This window comes from Rhamphochromis longiceps, linkage group LG3 (assembly GCF_057381845.1).
Source record: "Rhamphochromis longiceps isolate RC_006_pf linkage group LG3, R_longiceps_female_GT1.1, whole genome shotgun sequence".
In the NCBI taxonomy this organism is placed as follows: Eukaryota; Metazoa; Chordata; class Actinopteri; order Cichliformes; family Cichlidae; genus Rhamphochromis; species Rhamphochromis longiceps.
Window position 1 is genome coordinate 53,115,761 of NC_140559.1, and position 18,964 is coordinate 53,134,724.

At 41.4% G+C, this 18,964-nt stretch overlaps 1 protein-coding gene across 2 annotated transcripts; it reads left to right on the forward strand.

The window, feature by feature from the left end:
* The first annotated feature begins 7,289 nt into the window (after window positions 1-7,289).
* paip2b (poly(A) binding protein interacting protein 2B) lies at window positions 7,290-18,519 on the forward strand. 2 transcript variants are annotated; one of them, XM_085400348.1, is made up of 4 exons: window positions 7,290-7,475; window positions 16,525-16,691; window positions 17,268-17,450; window positions 17,539-18,519. In XM_085400348.1, exons 2-4 carry the CDS (start codon window positions 16,536-16,538, stop codon window positions 17,593-17,595), a joined length of 396 nt encoding a protein of 131 aa, XP_085256474.1. In that variant the 5' UTR covers window positions 7,290-7,475; window positions 16,525-16,535; the 3' UTR covers window positions 17,596-18,519. The 2 variants fall into 2 exon arrangements, with proteins under 2 accessions (XP_085256474.1, XP_085256473.1); XM_085400347.1 differs by lacking the exon at window positions 7,290-7,475 and adding an exon at window positions 10,816-11,005.
* The last annotated feature ends 445 nt before the right edge of the window (window positions 18,520-18,964 follow it).

Consider the following 18,964-nt stretch of genomic DNA (forward strand, 5'->3'; position numbering starts at 1 on the left):
TGCACAGAAAAAGCAAGAAGTGAGAAGGAAAAAATGGCCCCAGGTACATACGCACACATCCACATATACGCCCCTTATCCCGTCAGATTTCCAAATCAAATTAGAGTGTAGTCTTACTAGTGTGCAAGTGTGTGTGTGTCTGGAAACCATTACCTGGCACGCCTCCCCTTTGCTGCCCAAAAACCAAGAGGCCCCATACAGATCCTGCCATCACCTCTCTCTTTCTCTTTATTGCCTTTTTTCATGCACATGTCCCCCCCCCCCACACACACACACACATTTAAAGCAAACTCTTTCTTTGTTTAATCCCTTTCATTTGATCTCTTGCCCACGTTCATTTGCTCCTGCAAATTTTCTAATCATTTACATCAGCGGTAACATTTCAGATCTGCGCTTTTCATCATTTCGATTGTGTTTAGCAGTCGGCTTCATCCCGATCATCATCAAATCTACGAGAGGGGCCTCGCTCGGGTTCCGCTGCCCCTTTCGTCAGCCTCACCATTCTCCTCCGAGATTCAGACGGCGGAAACTGAGCGCGGGAAGTGATGGAGTCAGGTGACAGGAAGGAACCCCTGCGTGGCATTCCTCTCATGAATTCCACATTATCTCTGGAACCCTGGAAGTCCTCGAGCAAAGGAAACACACCCATAACACAAATTCTAAGACAGCTCCTCTAAATAGCTCACGGTCACAGACGCGGCCTGAATGAGAACCTGTTCCCTCCCAAGATAACATCAGACCATATAATGTTGATGCAGAAGAGCCACGTAACAACAGTTCCTTTCCTTCTTGGTCACAGCACCCAGCTAACTCAGGTTACCAATGACAGCAGGAAGAAAGCAGTAGTTAAAACTCCAGTAATACCCGATGTATAAATAACAACATTATTTTTTAACTAATGTGTTTCACTTTCGCTTATGACCTTTATCAAGGTCGCTGTGTTCTGTAAATGATACACTTTTATAGCACCTTTCTAATCAGCTGAACACAACAGCTCATTGCATTTAACCATGCAGTCATGGTCAAGACAACCTGCTGAAGTTCAAACCGTGCATCAAAATAGTGAAGAAAGGTGATTTTGAACATGGTATGGCTGTTGGTGCCAGACACATCAGAATATTTAAAAAACAAGTACTTAGTATCAAACAAGTATTGTATTAAAGCCATCTTTAGACGTCTGCTTCCATGGGATAACTTACCGTGCCAGAAAGTCCAGATCATCTCAACTTCTATTTTTTTAACTGTTAGAAGAAAATAATTTTCTAAATCTGGGATAAATTAAATCAGTCTTATATCTTATCTTATTAGCTCTTCTTAATGTTGCTAATTAGCATACTAAGTTTTATGATAAACTAAGTCACTGCTGATGGCATTACTGGCTTCAGTCTTATCAGTGTCTTTGATCAAACTGATTGTGCAGCATGAACATGCAAGACCTTTCCATTTAAAGAGAACATATTCTACTCATTTCCAGCTTCAAAGCTAGTAACTTTACTGATCCTTATTTATCATATACCTTTGTGCAGCCAACAGTTCCTTAACTGTCTAAAACAGGCTGTTTCTCTGCTATTAAAGCCAAGTTCCTGCTGACTGGCTGCCCCTTGTAAACAGAAGGTTTAAAAAAGCAGGTGGGTGGGGCTACTCTGCCAACATCTAGAGCAATGAAGCTTTAACCTCATTATTTGACACTTTAGCAGTGTGTATATGAGCTTCCAGGATTGTAAATAACAATGGCACAATACATAAACTATGGAAATCATAATAAATGTGAGCCAAAGTATATTCAGCAACCAAGAGGCCCCCGAATCTGAACACTTGAGGCCCACAGTGTAGAACACACGGGGGGAACTGGAGGGGGAGTGAAGCAGCAGTATTGGCAACGCCGTTTCTCATTCTTTCAAACTTTCAGGAACAAATGTACAACATGAGGATTTTTTTTAGTCATGCTTAAATTAAACACAGTGCATGCCTGTTGTTCATTGCAGTGCTAACAGAACCTTGGATCATAAGCACCTGCATGCAGGAATATTGCAAGAATTCTGAGTTTCTGCAGAAAAATAAAGGCCAGTATTAGAGTTTTGGGTGCTTTGCGTGTGTGTGCATTAACGAGTCATGTCCTGTTTGTCTGTGTGTGAGGGTGTGTCTGATGTTCCACAGTGTGTGCACAAACTGTACATGCAAATGTGTTTCTGTGTGTGAGCTACATCGGACTAAGTCACCGGTGCAGCCTGGGGTGGGGACCAAGAGCACAGGAAAGCCTGAAGTAGATGGAGTGGAAGACCCCCCCCCCCCCCCACACACACACACACACACACAAACACATTAAGTATGTCTGCCCTCTGACATAAAGTCTGCGCTATTGTGTAATAAAAAGTATAGGGAGCAGGGGATGGGGGGGGTGGGGGTGTTACAGGATGTGTGTGTATGATTTATGATTCAATAGCAAAAGACAAGGGATGAAATTTATAGCAGAGGGAAGTGAGGGAAAGGGGGAAGAGGGAGGGGGATGTGGTGCAGCAGCAATGAAGAGGGGGAAAAAGGGGGAAAAGTCAGAGGGGAACATTTCTGCAAATGTGTGCGTACCTCGTTATTTTACCACAAACTCCTATAACAATATATGTGTGGATGTATGTGGTGTGCATCTATGCTCAGTTTTCCAAGTCCGTCTTGAAGCAACACTCTGGTACCCATGTGACCACTGAGACCGTTTTTGTTGGATGTAATCATTCGTTTCATAGCAGCCATTAAAAGATTGTTTCCCGATGGGGACTAAACCTGCATTCCTTGTTCTGAGTTGCAAAGTTTAGCTGAAACTTAGAAGTTTGAGTTAGTCAAACAAAAAGTGGTATGTTTAAAAGTTACAGCTTCTTTTGTGTTACTTTACCTCAACTGCTATTCATAGAAAGGCGTGTGCACAACACACAGAAGGAACCTGATCATAAGAAAAAAATCTTCTGGAAGATGTCCAGCTGATTTGATTAAATCAAACTAGTGGAAGAGCATTAAGATGTTTTTTTTTCTTTAGATCTTGAAAACTGTCAAGCCATCCTTTAAAATAACTGAAGCGCATGTCTTCTTTTAGTCAAAAACTAGAACTCGTTTTGCGTGCTGTTTGGATGCAGTTTTAGTTGTAGTTTTAGTCTTTAATCACAAGGACATGAACCATTTCTTTAACCCTTTGCATGTTTCCCACAGGAGAGATCGCTGCGGCTGCAGACAGATACATGCACACACATGAGTTTAAGCTGACACTATAGGGAACATCTGGTGCGCTTGAATGCTCATTTTATGTCTAGCATCTCCTTCTGAGCACACACACACACACACACACACACACACACACACACACACACACACACACACACACACACACACACACACACGTCGGGTATTCATATCTTATGGGGGCATCTAATTGACATAATGCTTTCCCTAACCCCTTACCCCAACCCTAACCATGAAAAGTGAATGACTAACCCTAACCTTTACCCTAAACCTAACCATAACCCAATTGTAACCCTCACACTAAAACCACATTTTGAGTCTCAAAAATGCCTTCAAACTCGTGGGGACCAGGATTTTAGTCCCCACAAGTATAGTAAACTTCCAAATGTTGGTCCCCACAAAGATATGAATACACACTGTTACAGGAAAAATGATTCTATGTTTCTTTACCTTCTTTTAAATGTGCAAGCATGCCCTTTTGTCTATGGTTAGATTAGTTTAGAATTATCTTTTTAGACTTTCTCAGCAAAGACATACTGTTTTGGGACATATTGTTTTAGATTGTTTTATCTCTCACAGCTTTCTCCCAGCTCTCTGCTGACGAGACTAGCGCCACATATGGAGTTGTTTATTTTATCTGTTTTGTATTTTTCTTATCCTGTTCTCACTGTCTTTCCTATAAAAAGTGCCAAGCCTCTGTTCACGTTGTGAGTTGTTCTTAGCAGCTCACCCGTGTACACGTTTGATAAAGAAAGTAACTTTGTCTCATTGTGTCTTTATTTCTCCTGGGTTTTTTTTACAGAGTTTTCCCCCAACACACACTTAAACACACACACACACATGCATGTATTTTCATAAAGCTGAAATGCAGAAATAATGTAGCAGGTTTGGGATCTGTTAAAGTTAGGATTTATGGTGAAGTCCTGTTTCTCTGTGATTACAGTCAAAAGCAGTGATGTGGTGTATAAACCTGGTCTGTCTGTGCCAGAGAAATCAGACCTAAACCAGACCCTGACTTTGAACTCGGGCAATGTGTGTAAAAGAACACAAATCATGAGCACTGCACTGTTTTCAAAAGTCATAACCTGAATGATGGACTGTTACGTTTTTATGACTTTGCTCATTCTGTCATCTGGCACATTTTTGTGACTAAAGCTGTGTCCGCTTCCTTCAATAATTGCGGGAGGCTCATATTCCCTTTGTTCTGCTCTACTTGGATCCAAACTTACTTCATAATAATGATAATGTTCCTGTCGGAGGGCACGTCATACAGGCCAACAGCCACCCTGTGTGCAACAGTCGCCCTCCGCTGTGATGTCAGAGTAATGCACCCTTCCTACTGAAAGTTGCCAGGATTAAGAAATGTTGGCAGAGCACGGAGGCTGAATGTTATTCTGTTAAAAGGCTTTGCTTTCAGCCTCAGCAAGGTGTTAAGAGTGCCAAAAACCTAAGTGTTGAAACAATGCTGCTAACCAAAAATGTGTCTAAAAATAACCTGTGAATGACAACACTGACTCCTTATTTTCTATAATGTAGTTTCAAAGAATAAAAGAGAGAACGACAAAAACACTTTTATGAAGGATCTCAGTTTCCTTTGGAGACAGAGCTTCTCTGCTGATCTCTCAGTTGAGCCCACTGTTGCTGTGGACGCTCAGGTGCTTGTACTCCTCGACCACATCAACATCCTGTCGCAGGACAGACACCGGCCATGTAGCCGTCCTCCTCCTTCAGAAGTCGATCGCCAATTTCCCGGTCTTATTCGTGTTCAGAAGCAGATGACTCCTCCCACTACGTGTGGAAAAGTGATCCCTTTGACCTGAAGTTGCTATTTCAGTGTTTGTGTATGATGTCTCTGAGACTTGATATCCACATTATGGTCATCTCAGGCACACAGCTGTGGCTGTGAGTGCAGAAGCCCCGCCCACCTGATCAAATTCTATTTGTGAGTGGGAAAAAAGCAAAATCAGCTTATTTTAAACTAGTCATGCAAAGTTAGTTATTAATCCCTGAGGGCTAACTGCAGAAAAATCACACTAGCAGAAGATGGATTCAGCGCATCGCCTTCTGGCTAATTGGCCCAGCATGCTCTGGCTGCACCACTCTGCTTTCACTTAGATGGGATTCAAACCCACACCCTGGCTTACGAAGGCTGTATTAGGTCACCATGGCTGCTACCTAAGGCCCAGTATTGGGTAAATACGTTTTTTTTTAAAAAACTGGGAAATATGCAGCTATTCCAGTAAAGTGCAAGAAGAAAAATACTAAGTTGAAAATCAGGAAAACAATAAATAACAATCAACCAAACACTTAAGATTTTATGTGCATTATGTATAAGTAGGCAGATGATAATACAGAAAATGTTCAAACCCTTTGGACACGCTATGGCAGTGCTCATTTTCTGTTTTCAGCACACACCACGCCGTGAGAAGTCACTTATGTTCATGTCACTGTCATTAGTGACACCAGTGTTTCTGATTCACAACAGCTGCTCTCACCAACACCATTTCCAGCTCTCCAGAACTGCACGAGGGGGAAACGGGTGAACACGAGTCATTGACTTTGACCAAAAATAGATGAAATGGGCTCAGATGCAAATGCGGTGGCTGCTCTGAATAATCCAAATGGATAAAACATTCATTGAAGCAGCACTGTTTACCTCAGTTATACTGTAAGTGCACTCAGGGGAAAAAAAAAGTTTTTTTTAGAAAGTCCATATTTATTATAGACTATAGACAGGGTATTATAGTGTTTACATTTGAATAAATAAGCGGTGTATTCAGTAATATCACACAAAGGAACAATGTTGCTGCGCATGTGTAGATTGACGCAAGCAAGTGACATTTAAAAACAATTTCTCACAGCGTTTTCTGACTCACGACAGTCACTGATCAATGTATTGCGTTCACTATTTTCTTTTTCCACACAAAATACAGTTTACAGCTCTGACATCATTTCGTCCCTTAAACGTTGACCCCTGCAGAAACACGAATGAGGTCGTTGGTTGTCCTCTCCCCTGAAAAACACAGTCGCTCTGTGATTGATCTCTAGTCCTGCACATGTTTATGAGACAAAGCTCGTGTTCAGACAAAGTTCAAGTTTATGTTTGTAAAGGGATGAAACAGCAGCCACGTTGTTAAATGTTATCTCCACAAGGCCGCATTTTGAGCCCTAAAACTTTTTTTGGTTTTCAGAGTTCCCTCAGTTCACTCCAGTTTTACACGGGAGTGGACAATTCCCAGTTAATCTCATTACATATGTTAATATCACGCAATATGATCTGGAGAACAATATATATATAATATATATATATATATATATATACACATATATAACACAGAGAACGTCTATGCAATATCACTATGTTTATATATATGTTACATCAGCTACACTGACCTTCATAGGAGGGTGTCACAGTCAATGGAGAGCCCGCTGAGCACACTGAAACTCTGCTTCACTCTCAGCTCTGTGCGCAGCAGGCAGTCTGAGTTGAACTGGGAAGGCCGAGTTGGCCCTGATACCTTTGCCCTGTGCGAGGTGTCGCAAAGTGTAACGATTACAACACGGTGCACAAAATGTAACTGACATTAACAATGACCTTTTTAAGAGAGCTGTGGCCGAGAGTGCAGCCGAAATCGCAACAAAAATAACATAACAGTTTTATAAAGATATTTTAAACGGACAAACAGGACTGGATCTATTAAATAACATAAAGTCAGAATTACACGTGGAAAACCGGTAATTTCTTTATTTTATACATTATACATTATAGAATATATATTATAAATACAGCGAGCTTCATTCAATATTAGGAAATGTTAATTACAAAAACAATGGTGGAAAGAAAAAAAAAGCTGTAATGTATTTTCTTTAGTCGCGTGAATGGCGAGGTAGGGGCGGGCGTTTCTACACTTTTAGCCAATAGCGTCGTCAGGAGGCCTTGGTTGACGTAAACCTCAACCAATGGTTGAAGCGGGCAGCTGGACGAGCGCGACTACTGTTTGTTTTTTTCTCTCAACGTGTTAGCAGAAAATTTGTGGATTTAACGGGAATTTTTTTTTTTCTTTTTTTGGTTAATAACGCAACCAAACCGAGCAAGGGGACAACCGCTGGTTTACCGAGTTGGAGTTTATAGGAAGATTTTCTTCACTGTGTGGTTTTCTTCTCACACCCAGGACCGGAAAAGAGCATTTTACCCCTCAAGACAGCTGGCTTGCGGCCCCCCCGCACCGATTTGCGCTTGAAGTTGAGTAGTGAGTGTTGGTGCGATAAAGGGGAAGCTACCTGTTTGCTTCATATCAAGAAATATAAAAAGAAAGCTAAACATGAAACAATATTAACCTTACGTGGTTATTTTTTTTACGCTAAATTCTCACTAGGCTGGCACTTCCTGCCTTCATGAGCTTAGTCTAAAAAGGAGTGAGGGGGCTGTTGTGAAGGTGGTAAAAACAAACTTCCACAGTAGTAACAGTGGCCTAACTACAATGTAGGGCAGCCAAGTTTATGAACATATGCAGTTTTCAAATAATTCTCTTTTTAAATCACGCTAATTGACACAAAAGGCCTCATGTTGTCCATTATTAGAGTATTTTGAGCCGCATAAAATCAGTTAAAGCGTGTCTTCCCAGAGTGAAGCGCCAGAAGCGCGTTTCTCTCCGGAGCCACGCAGGCATTTGTCTCTGGGGTTAGTCAGGAGTACAGACAGAGGTGCTGTGTGACGGAGCTCGAGATGTTTGTGCACATGCTGCATTCAAGTGCTGCCCGATTTTTGATTGCCATCTATACTGTAGCTCTCAATGCTGACTAGCAAAATAGAACTAGCAGGTAGAATCTCAGTGTTGTGGTGCTTTTTTTTTATGTAGCTCCTCTATCATGTCACAAAGACTCACGTACCTCTGCAGCAACACCACCTTTCATGTTTAATGGAACTAATTCCATGTAGGGTTTATACATTTCCCTAACAAGTGTACTGTCTTTCCCAGGAGAAAACGCGAATCCCTTTTTGGGTTGTATCTGGAAGGGCATCCGGGGTTAAAACAATCAGTAGCTTCTTCTTTATGCTGTTTAACTTGATTAAATTACAGCAGATATTGTTAAAACTGTCTCCCCCAATCAGACTGTTAATGTTTAGATTTTTTTTAACGAGTGTAAACTGCATTTGCATATACAGTACTCATTACTTAAAGCTGTGTATCAGTTACTTGTAATCTCACACACTGTCAGTTACTTATCCCATTTATAGACTACTTTCAACTGCTCCCTATATCTCCTACTCTTCACACTTACATCAGGCTAATTTATTTTAAGTGGGTGCTTACAAATATAACATCTCCCACATTCCCTTTACTAAATTTAATCTGTTTTTATTTGATTAGATATTTTACTGCTGTCCACACTGTTAGCAGTTTGAGCCAAACTTTTGTTTCAGCCATTTATTCACTCTGAATTCCTGTTGTCCTCGTGTCTCTACTCCTTGGGCACTTTTCAGTTCAGTTCAGTTCATTTTTATTTCAAACATTTCAAACATGCGCCTTCACAATCATTACAAAATATCATTCCATTTAGTTTACCGCTTTTCTCACCTGTTCACCTCTCATTTAAATTGTTACTCCTTAAATGTATAATTTCGGGGAAGCTGACTTCATTTTTACATATATCCTCTGGCTGCTGCAAAGATCTTCCCAGTGGTGACACTTGTACCTTTTTTCACTGCTTCCTGACAAAATTTTATTAAACAAAAACGTGAATTGAATTTGTTGATAATAAAGGATTTAAATTGCTTTTACAGCATGCCTGTTAATGTCCTGTTCATTGGCAGGCTAAGTGGTTTATACATCGGGGCGATCGTAGCTCAAGAGTTGGGAGTTTGCCTTGTAATCGGAAGGTTGCCGGTTCGAGTCCTGGCTTGGACAGTCTCGGTCGTTGTGTCCTTGGGCAAGACACTTCACCCGTTGCCTACTGGTGGTGGTCAGAGGGCCCGGTGGCGCCAGTGTCCAGCAGCCTCTCCTCTGTCAGTGCGCCCCAGGGTGACTGTGGCTACATTGTAGCTTGCCATCACCAGTGTGTGGATGACTGGATGTGTAAAGCGCTTTGGGGTCCTTAGGGATTAGTAAAGCGCTATACAAATACAGGCCATTTACCATTTTACTTTTATTTAAAAAAGCCACATGCATTTTTTATTTTATTTTTGGAACCATTTTTTAACTGTTGTCAGCTGCTGTCACTCAATTAGCATAACGAACAGCAGGCCAAAGAAGAAAAGATGCCAGAGCTTGTCGTGACACTGGCAGTTCACTCAGTACGATGTGCTGAAAACAAGTCGCCCTTCACATTTGCTTGTTTCATTCTCAGGATTGACAGCAGAGCAGAGAGGCTCCATGATTTACTGTGTATTTCAGACTGAATCCGAGCTGGATTCTGTTCAGTCTTGGCATTCATCCTCTAATCACACACACCATTAACCTAAGGGGGGAAAAGGAATGGAAACGCTGTGGTGGAATTTAACCAGATGTTGTAGCTGCTTGGATAGGCGGAGCAATCTGTTTTATTGCATTTCTGCAAATAGTTTTTTGGACGATAAACAAACACCAGTTTTTATGGTGGTGCTTTGTTTTTCTCTCCGCATCCCTGCTTACATTTGTTACTGGTTTTAAATGGAGATCAATGTGTGCTGAATGTCGCAGTTTGCTCACTGACGTCAGCACTCAGACCTCTAAAGTTTAGCTGAAGTCATTACCATGGTATTAAAAGATATATTTACTAGCATCATTATAGGTTTTGTTGAAAGCAGTCAGCTGTATTCATGTGTTATGGATTGGAGGGAACCAATGCAATTCCTTTTCTCTCTTTTTTTAACATAACTTATACAACTACAAAATCACAATTTTCAAGCTCATGTGCAACAGATTTATTGCATTTGCAGATTTATTATGTTGAAAAGTGAAAAGTGGAGCTGCATAAGAATTTAAACATAATCTTGTGATGATTAGTTGTTTTTCAAAGTGGAAAAAAAAGTATTTATAGACCTTTAACTTAAGTAAGATTTATATTCCTATTTAAGAAGCTTAATAGTACACAGGCTGCACCTAAGCAAATTAACTCATGTCAAACGGCACCATTTAGAATCATATACATGAAATTATTGGGTTATAGTTATTGATTTGTTTATGTGTATATCTCTTTAATGTTAAAAGCTGTTGATTATTTTAATTAGATTTCTATTACTCAGTAGCTTGAGCTGTAATAATGCAAATCATTTTCAAAATAATAAGCAACTAAAGCTTCTAAATTAAATAGTATATGGGGTATGAAGTGCAATAATTGCACTCACAATATAGAGTGCATTGAAATACTTAAAGTACAAGTACATTAAAGCTGATTAAAGTAAATGAGCAAATGTACTCATTGTTACATTCCTACTGATCCTATCTGTGATCTCATCAAGTGGTAAAGAAGATTGTAAGATTAACAGTAGTCGACTCCAATAGCGTTGGTGGTGATGGGATTTACATTATTTACCCCGCCTCTGCTTTTATCTAATAGTTTGTCTGGTGTGAGGTACAAATTCCCACATTCCTGGCAGTAGATGAACGCCTCATCAGACCACATAACCGACCCAGCTTTCTAACGTTAGCGAGGTGGCTAACAGGATTTAGCTGACTGGAGCTACGTTGCATCGCAGCGCGGAGAAATCCCCACAGAAGACACGACGAGCTCGCAGTTTACTGACAGTAACTTTGTGTTACCCTACGCGTTGAGACACACAGCAGGAGCACAATGCCAGGTAACGGCGACCCGCGAACGGTTACACGTTAGAGCTTCGTCGTGTGTGCGTGTTTGCCGCTGCTGTTGTTCCCGGAGCTCAGCCTTGTTTTGTTGACCTGCTTCAGTGATGCTGCCATGCTGTAGCTGCGTGCTAGCTCATAGCGGAGCACACTTTGTTTGGCCTCTAGCATTCAAATAGAGACGGGGTTTGCCCCAGATGCGTGCTTTACCTGTTCTAGTAGCTTATTGTATATTTTCGTTTAATACGTGGTTCGCATTTAAGCCGTTTTAAGAAACCCACTTAATGACTTTAAAAGGAAAAAAAGAGCTTTTCTTCCACCCAGCCTCTACCCTTTGTTGTTGGTGGGGTAGCTTTCACCTTAGGCCCGTTCACTGACAGCGCAGCTGTGCGTTTCTGTCTGTTTGCAGCCGCTGGGAACTACCCACTTCGCATTACCTCGACTGAAACTACCAAATCCTTTAAACCAACTTCCCAGGTATGCCCGGACACCTGGTTTAGAGCCGTTAGCAGGCTGTAAGCCACCGCGGCACAGCTCCTGTTACACACACACGGACTGTCAGGCTACACGGACCGCTATGAAGCGGGTTGTTTTTGCATATCAAAGTCTTCATTGTGCACAGTTGGAACTGGACATGGCTGTAGGAGCTCCCCCCGCATTTGTCTCCCCGCAGGTTGGATGTCTCTGCTTGACATTCAGAGTTTATTTTTACACTTGCAGGTACACAAAGTATCCATTACAAACTGAGTCAAGAGGACTATTAAGCCGACATTTGGACATTTGAAAGGTTTCAGTGGTTATTTAGTTGCAGTTCCAGGGATCTGAAGGTGAATTTGAACGGCTGTTTCAGCTTGATTTTAAACCACTTTGAAAAATGTAAAAATTAGTAACTAAACTTATACTTTTGCAGTTTGTTTTTCCAGTTCGTTCCTTGCCTCAAGGGGGGAAAACTACTAAAAGTATTTTAAATATGTGGAACCAGTAGCTATTGCGTTAATAGAATTTCCCAAAGCCCTTCTTTCCTTAAAATATCCCAGTTTTACAGATCAGGACAAAAAAAAAAAATCAAATTCAGTAATAATCTTCTCCTTTTTTTTTTCTCCTTTTTTTGATGACATTTTCCCCCTCTGACACAGAACAAAATTTGCTTTGAAAATGTCAAATGGTCATTAATTTTGCATATTTCCACCCACTCAACACAAAGTACATACAGTTTTCAGACTTAAGTTCTCACTATCACAACAAACAAGCCAGCAAAATGGTTTTTGTTTTGTTGTTTTTAGCTCATAGAAGAGTCAACCCCCCTCCCTTAAAAAACAAAACAAACAACAACAACTTAGAAATATGACATTGAGTTTATCATCCAGTCCAAAAACTGCTATTGCAGCTGATGATGATTGCTGTTCCAAGATAAAGCTGCTTGGATTCAGAAGTTGAACTCTGTCCCCTCAAACTTTCTGTACATTTTTGTTTTTGACCCCTCCCGTGTGGCCGGATTGCAGAACAGCATTTTACATTTCTACAGCTTACCCCTCACCCTCGTAGGCACAGGGGAAGCACTGATCTAGGCTTGCCTAACTAAATATTACATGGTAACCACCACATGGTTATGCAATGTGAACATGTTAAGTGCTATGTGCATCACATGCTGGCGAGGTCTTTGCACTCTTGTTAGTTATACTTCAGTGGGGGTGGGATGATGTCAGTGACTTGGCAACTTTTGGAAATTAATCTTAGAGGTGTTCTTACAAATTGAACTTTTTGGAGGTTTAGATCATGCATTCAGTATACTTTTATAACCATTTGGCGTTTAATCTGAGAAGCTGGAAACATAACTTTCGTTTGATTGTGTGGGAAAAAATATCACCTGAGCTCTAACCTCATGGCTTTTACCTGCTTTTAGCTGTCTGCTTGCATACTCACACCCCTTCAGCGTCTCAACTGTTATTTTAAAGCTTTGGCTGATGGTAAGTCCGATTCATTACACAACACTTTATCGACTGCAGTAAAAGTGAATGTTAGCGCACAGGCTTCAAATGTTCTGCAACCTCTGTCTTGTAAATTTTTCCCTTTGTGTTTTTTTTTGTTTTGTTTTGTTTTTTCTTCACCTTGTTCAAGTCCCTGCTCTGCATCGTTAGACGTCTTTATCGTCGCCCACGGTTGGGCAGAAACAGACACACCTCTTCTTCTTAGTCTACTGACCTACTTAGATTATGCTTGTTTGTGTGTGCTCTTCTGAGGAACAGCGTGTCCGTTCTGTCGCTGCGTTCGTCGAACGGCCGGCTGCTGCGGGTCACACTCTGCTTAAACATGTTTGTTTTGTTGTGCTGAGGGAGACGGGGACTGCAGGCGCGGGTGTCGCAGAAATATTATGGGCTGAATTTTGAAATGGGTGAAGTTTCTTTGAAGTCACAACACATTGCAATGAGTGAGTGAGTCTTCATCAGGATGACCTCCGGAGCTGTGAGCAGAGCTCGGTTGAGATCATCATTTTTCTATCCCCCCTCCCCCCGCTGCAAGGCTGCAGTTGAGTCATGACAAGTCTGTTGCATCTGGCTGGCACTCTGAGGATTATGTCATGATTGGGCATGTCTCATCATAGTGGCAATCCTGTGTGCGTAGAAGCAATCGCACAAATCTCACCAACTCACTGTCTTTTCTTAATAGATTATTGGATACTTGTGATCTCGCCACTGGCTTCAAGCTTAAACAGTGCTTATGACTGCAGAATATTAGGCTTAATTAATGAATTTAATCATCTGTTTTAAGTATCCCGTGTGAAAGAGGCTACACTCAGACACCCCTGTTGTTTTAGATGCCTGTTTTACAGCATAAAGGTGAAGCTGCACGTCTGAACCACAGACTACATACATTTTCACTGTTTAAGCAGGATTGACGAGCTCCGTGCTTTGACTGCACAAGTGCCATGCACAGATACAGATCTCTGTAGTAGCCAAGTAACATGGAAATAAAATACTAGAGAGAGTCCATTATGGACTAGAGAAAAACTCCCAATTCAGTGACTAGATTTAGCAGCGCTGAGGCCTGAAAGATAGTGTTTTGGGAAAACTGTCAAAGTGGTCACACCCATTAACCCCTATTTATTTTATTTATTTAAATGGTACAGTCTTTATGAAAGGACAGAGTATTAATAGAGTTGTTTTGGTGCCTGACTGTAAATATTGAGACATTGTGCTTTTAAAGCCATATTGTGCTTTTAACCCTTGTATGGTGTTCGGGTCTGTGAGACCCGTGTTCAGTTTTTTTCAAAAGAAAAATTAAACAATTAATTATTTTTTTTTGTGTTGTGTTGTGTCTTTCCACTCACTCCACTTGATTATAACTGATTTATTTATAACATTTTATATAAAAGAAAAACGAGAAGCACATTAATTCATAAATGTAATCTAACAAAGGTAAAGGGAAAAAATTAACCATGTTTGCTGTTCATATGTCTTGTAATTGGGATGAAGTAAACATCTGTTGAGTAATTTAACATAAAATTGTTTAGTGTTAATTTGGAAAGCCAAAACTCTTAGCGGGTCCACCAGACCCATGAACACTGGCTGAGTAACAAAAATACGAACACCACACAAGGGTTAAAGCCATCCTTAAGTGGCCACTAGAGGAACTGCTGTTTTCGGCACATCTTCATTGGCTTCATTTTTAAGCCCCGGGTGTTGCCAATTGGTGTGGACACAAATTTAGCATTGTACTCAGTTGTTGTAATGAGAATTGTTTTATTCTGATAAAATTCAGGCCAGGTGTGGATGCTGTGTCCAGTCTCGAGCTTTAGATGGAAATTGCGTGGTTATCCAGGGGCTGCCCCTTTTTGAAGGAGAAGTAGGTATTTGGATGGAGGGGGAAAACCTGATGTGATGTCACAGTTTTTACTTTCACTTCCACAGTGCAGGTGGAAGTAATCATCTGCTAAAGATGTAGCTGGATGCTAGTACGTGTTCAGGGAATAGTTTTATTGCAGAGTATTGGTAAATTATTCTAACCCATTGGGATGTGATGATCGATAATAATTAAAAAAAAAAAAAGTATCTTTACTTATTGCCAAAGGTGTGTACTGAACACAGATGTTAGCTGTTGTCTTTCTAATGACTCTTAAAGCAGCAGCACGGCTGTATTTTTACATTGCAAGATGCGGCCCTGTTACATGTGATGACTCGCTGCGTTTGGCTTGATTGAATCATGCGTAGGCCTTTGCTGACTGCAGAAAAATAACCACACACACGTTTGCGCTTCTTCACCGATCACGTCACTTGGGTTTGGCTTTGCCTTGTTTATATGGGACTTCCTTAGATACGCTGAGATAGCGGTTTATAAAGTCCTCTCTTCTGTGGATTTGATGGGACAATACTTGCACTGTTTATTTTTGTATTCATTATTTTCCATATTTGCTGTTTGTTAATGATAAAATTTAAGAAAAAAAGAAGTGTTAAGAGCAAAGTTGTGTACTGGTTCCATCCAGGTGGTGGGGGAAGGGGCTTATCTAATCATCCATCACTGTAACGGTGCGTTTATCTTTCTTTTTAGCCCACAAATGCAAGTCTGTTTTAGTTTTCCACAATTGTTGTGAACTGTTGTCACTGTTGCTACTTTGGTGTTGACTGGGTGTAAGGCTGGGGGTTAAATGATAGTTTAGTCTCATGTCATTACTGCGAAGTTAAAAAGACATGCATCAGCATCTCTGAGTAAGGATTACATGTTGGCACACAGCTGAGTACTCTGCTTCATGTCTCAGTGTTTATTTAACTCTTTTTAAAAGTAACGTTGAGTTTCAAACTTTAGATGTAAACCCTATGTGGCTAGACGTTTTGGTGAACAGCTGTATTTAGTGGGGAAATAGGATTGACTTTAACATTTGGCTGTATTTTCTCTTTCATTGGTCTACACAAACCTGATTTAAAACTGGGTGTTTGTTTGGCTTGTGATAGTGCTGCATGTCTTACTGATGTCTCTCTGGACCCGTTGTGTGTGTGTGTGTGTGTGTTTCTGTGGCCTTTCACTGCAGCGCTGTAATTCACCCACCTGGAAAATAACTATTGATCAACGTCATAAAATGTCAAAGACTCTATTAAGTCTTCAGGCTCATTTGGGTGTTGCAGAAGAATGTTTTAGACATCACCGAGTAGGATTAGTCCAGGCAGGTGTTGCCTTTCAGTCTGTTTCCTACTCATAACCTGAGAGATGCAGAATTACTGTTCAATGGCTTTTTTTGTCTTTTCCTCCTTTATAAGCAGAGCGTCTTTAGTTACAGCTGGAAAACTGCTCCGACAATGCTGATTGAGATGCTGATGGTCAATTCGATTTGGAATCCCAGGCTTAAATAATGGAGCCTTGATTTTAAATATGATAATGTAAACTAACAAGAATGAGACCCAGCTGTGGGCTAGCGAACGGGAGTTGCGCAGCTTTGCTCTTCGGTTGTCTGATTGCGTGCATACTGTAGCAGGATGATCCAGACTGTTCGCTGACAGTCACACCTGTGCCTTCTTGTTTCACACAGAGCCAGCTGAGATGAGCGGTCCAGAGGTGGCTAAGACACCAGGAGGCGGAGCTCCAGAAAAGGAAGGGAAAGAGCCGGTTGCCAATGGCCATGCGGGAGAAAACAATGACGCCAACCCGTTTGCTGAATACATGTGGATGGAGAATGAGGAGGAGTATAACAGACAGGTACATGTGACAAAAATGGATACTTTAACTCCTGAAGGTCCAACTCACTCTTTTTTTTTTTTTTTTTTCTTCTTTTCAGTCCATCCTGTTTTGTTGTTGTTGTTGTTGTTTTTTTTGTTTTTAAACCTCACCATCCTGCAATCCCTCCACTCTTAATTTGAAAGTTTGATTCTGCCCTGAGCTGCTGGTGAAGTTGCTGTTGAGATAACATAATGCTTTATTCACCCTCAGGATGAGAGGCTCACCTGAGAACAGGTGGATTTATTGCTCATTTATTTGTCAACAGTACTTGAAAAACAATGTTTTTGGATGATATGCTAATAAAAAGAGTTATTAAAGATTAATTTAATGGTTAATTCTTGGCAGACTCGTACCCCTCTCCCCTGCCACTAATGAACTCTGATGCCTATGCTGCATCAGATACAAGGTTTCTTACTGAGAGTTGAGCATTTTTGTCAGCTTGTGACTTAAGCGTGAATTTGTAACGTCTGAACGTTTCCACGCCTTCACTTATTGTTCCACTTTACTGCTTATCTTATTATTTATCATTTCCTTTCCTGTGTCATTGTCTTGCAGGTAGAGGAGGAGCTGTTGGAGCAGGAATTCTTGGAGCGCTGCTTCCAGGAGATGTTGGAGGAGGAGGACCAGGATTGGTTCATCCCTTCGCGCGACCTCAACAACCAGGGGGTGGGGCAGCTGCAGCAGCAGCTCAACGGCCTGTCGGTCAGCGATCACCACAACAACCTGGAGGAAGTGGCGGTGAGTCAGATGCGTCTGATTGCGCTGCGCTCACTTTGTCGGTTCTTGATAAAATGAGTAATTTTATTCTGTTTCCTTCTCTCTGCAGAGGAAGAGCATCTTGAATCCTGAAGCAAAGGAGTTTGTCCCGGGGAAGAAATACTAGGAGTCCCCCTCACCCCCATGGAGCCTCAGCACGCACGCACACACATGCATACACAAACACACTCAGACACATGCACCAGTCCTCTCATATTCTCAGAGACTCTGGCGGCCACGGCCGCACACACGCTGATCCTCACACGCAAGCATGCACACGCACACACTTGAAGTCAGTGGCGTGCTGCCAGGCCCGATTGGGGGGTGGGGGGTTTTCTTTTTTTTTTTTTTCTTCAATCTTTTTATTTCCTGTTTGTTTCTTGTAAACTGAGGGACATTGGGGATGGGTGGGAGAGGGGGTGTAGTACCAGCTCTGCCCTTCTGTGGGCGCTAGCTCATCATTGCATTTCACACCACGCTGTTGATGTTTACAGAGCATGCAGATCTCAGCAAGTCCCTTGAAAAATAGGCAGCTACTTGGGAGTGATGCCAAGACAAAGTCTAAATTCCAAAAGTTTAGTCTTTTTTTTGTTTCAGTGTTAATTTGTGTCTAATTGGGTGAACAAAACAAACAAAAAACACATTTCCAGCAGGTTGAAGGTTACTATGTTGCTGAGGTCAGAAGGATGAACATTTCAGGGGACTGCAGCGGGCTTCTGCCGTTGCTCTGTAAAGCCATCACAGTAACCCGTTAGCGTTTGCTCCTACGATGTCCTGTGACATCACGGCTCATGTTTATCTAAACGATGGATGGTTATTTGTATCTGCAGCGGCTCTGTTCCAAACCACGTGCAAACCCCTCAGCCCTCTCTCCCTGCCGGTTGAATCGATCCGAACGCTCATGGATGGGTGGCATCATGGAGAAGAACTTGTTTTCCCAATTTGTGTTGACATCCATGCTTATTTTTCATCAAGTATCCCAATCATGAGTTAAATAAAGGAGTTGAATAAAATTGTCAAACATCAAACTTTTTTTTTTTTTTTTTTTTTTTTTTAAATCTTTTAAAAACTCAGTCATCTTTTTGTGTGTGTGCACAGCTTTAGTTCACGGCTCAGTTTTTGTAAGGTGTTCATCCTTCTTACGGGGGCGGGGGGTACTTGGTCTGGAACGCAGCCACTGCCTCTTTCTGTCAGCTTGGTTTGTTTAGGATCAGATCAAGTGTCCATATCCAAATCGGGTTTTTCAAATAGCATCTCATCCTTCCCCTTATTTTTCCTTCACATTTTTTGTTTTTGAGGATGAGGCTCTCTACTGGGTATAGTAGCCTGTGGTGTCCATTTAGTCCTGTTGGTAGGAGGAAGCAAGTAGGGAGAGGTGATTGTATCGCCATGGGGATGGTAGTATGGAGGATGTGGCGGTCAGTATTTAATCCTTGCCGGTCTTGTCCTACCCTAGGAATCTGACTTTTTGTTTTGAGGAAGTTCTACTTTAAATC

Coding starts and splice junctions, on each gene's coding strand:
- paip2b (XM_085400347.1), top strand. Junction 16,692..17,267: donor AGGAGGAGTATAACAGACAG/GTACATGTGACA, acceptor ATTGTCTTGCAG/GTAGAGGAGGAGCTGTTGGA. Junction 17,451..17,538: donor ACAACCTGGAGGAAGTGGCG/GTGAGTCAGATG, acceptor TTCTCTCTGCAG/AGGAAGAGCATCTTGAATCC.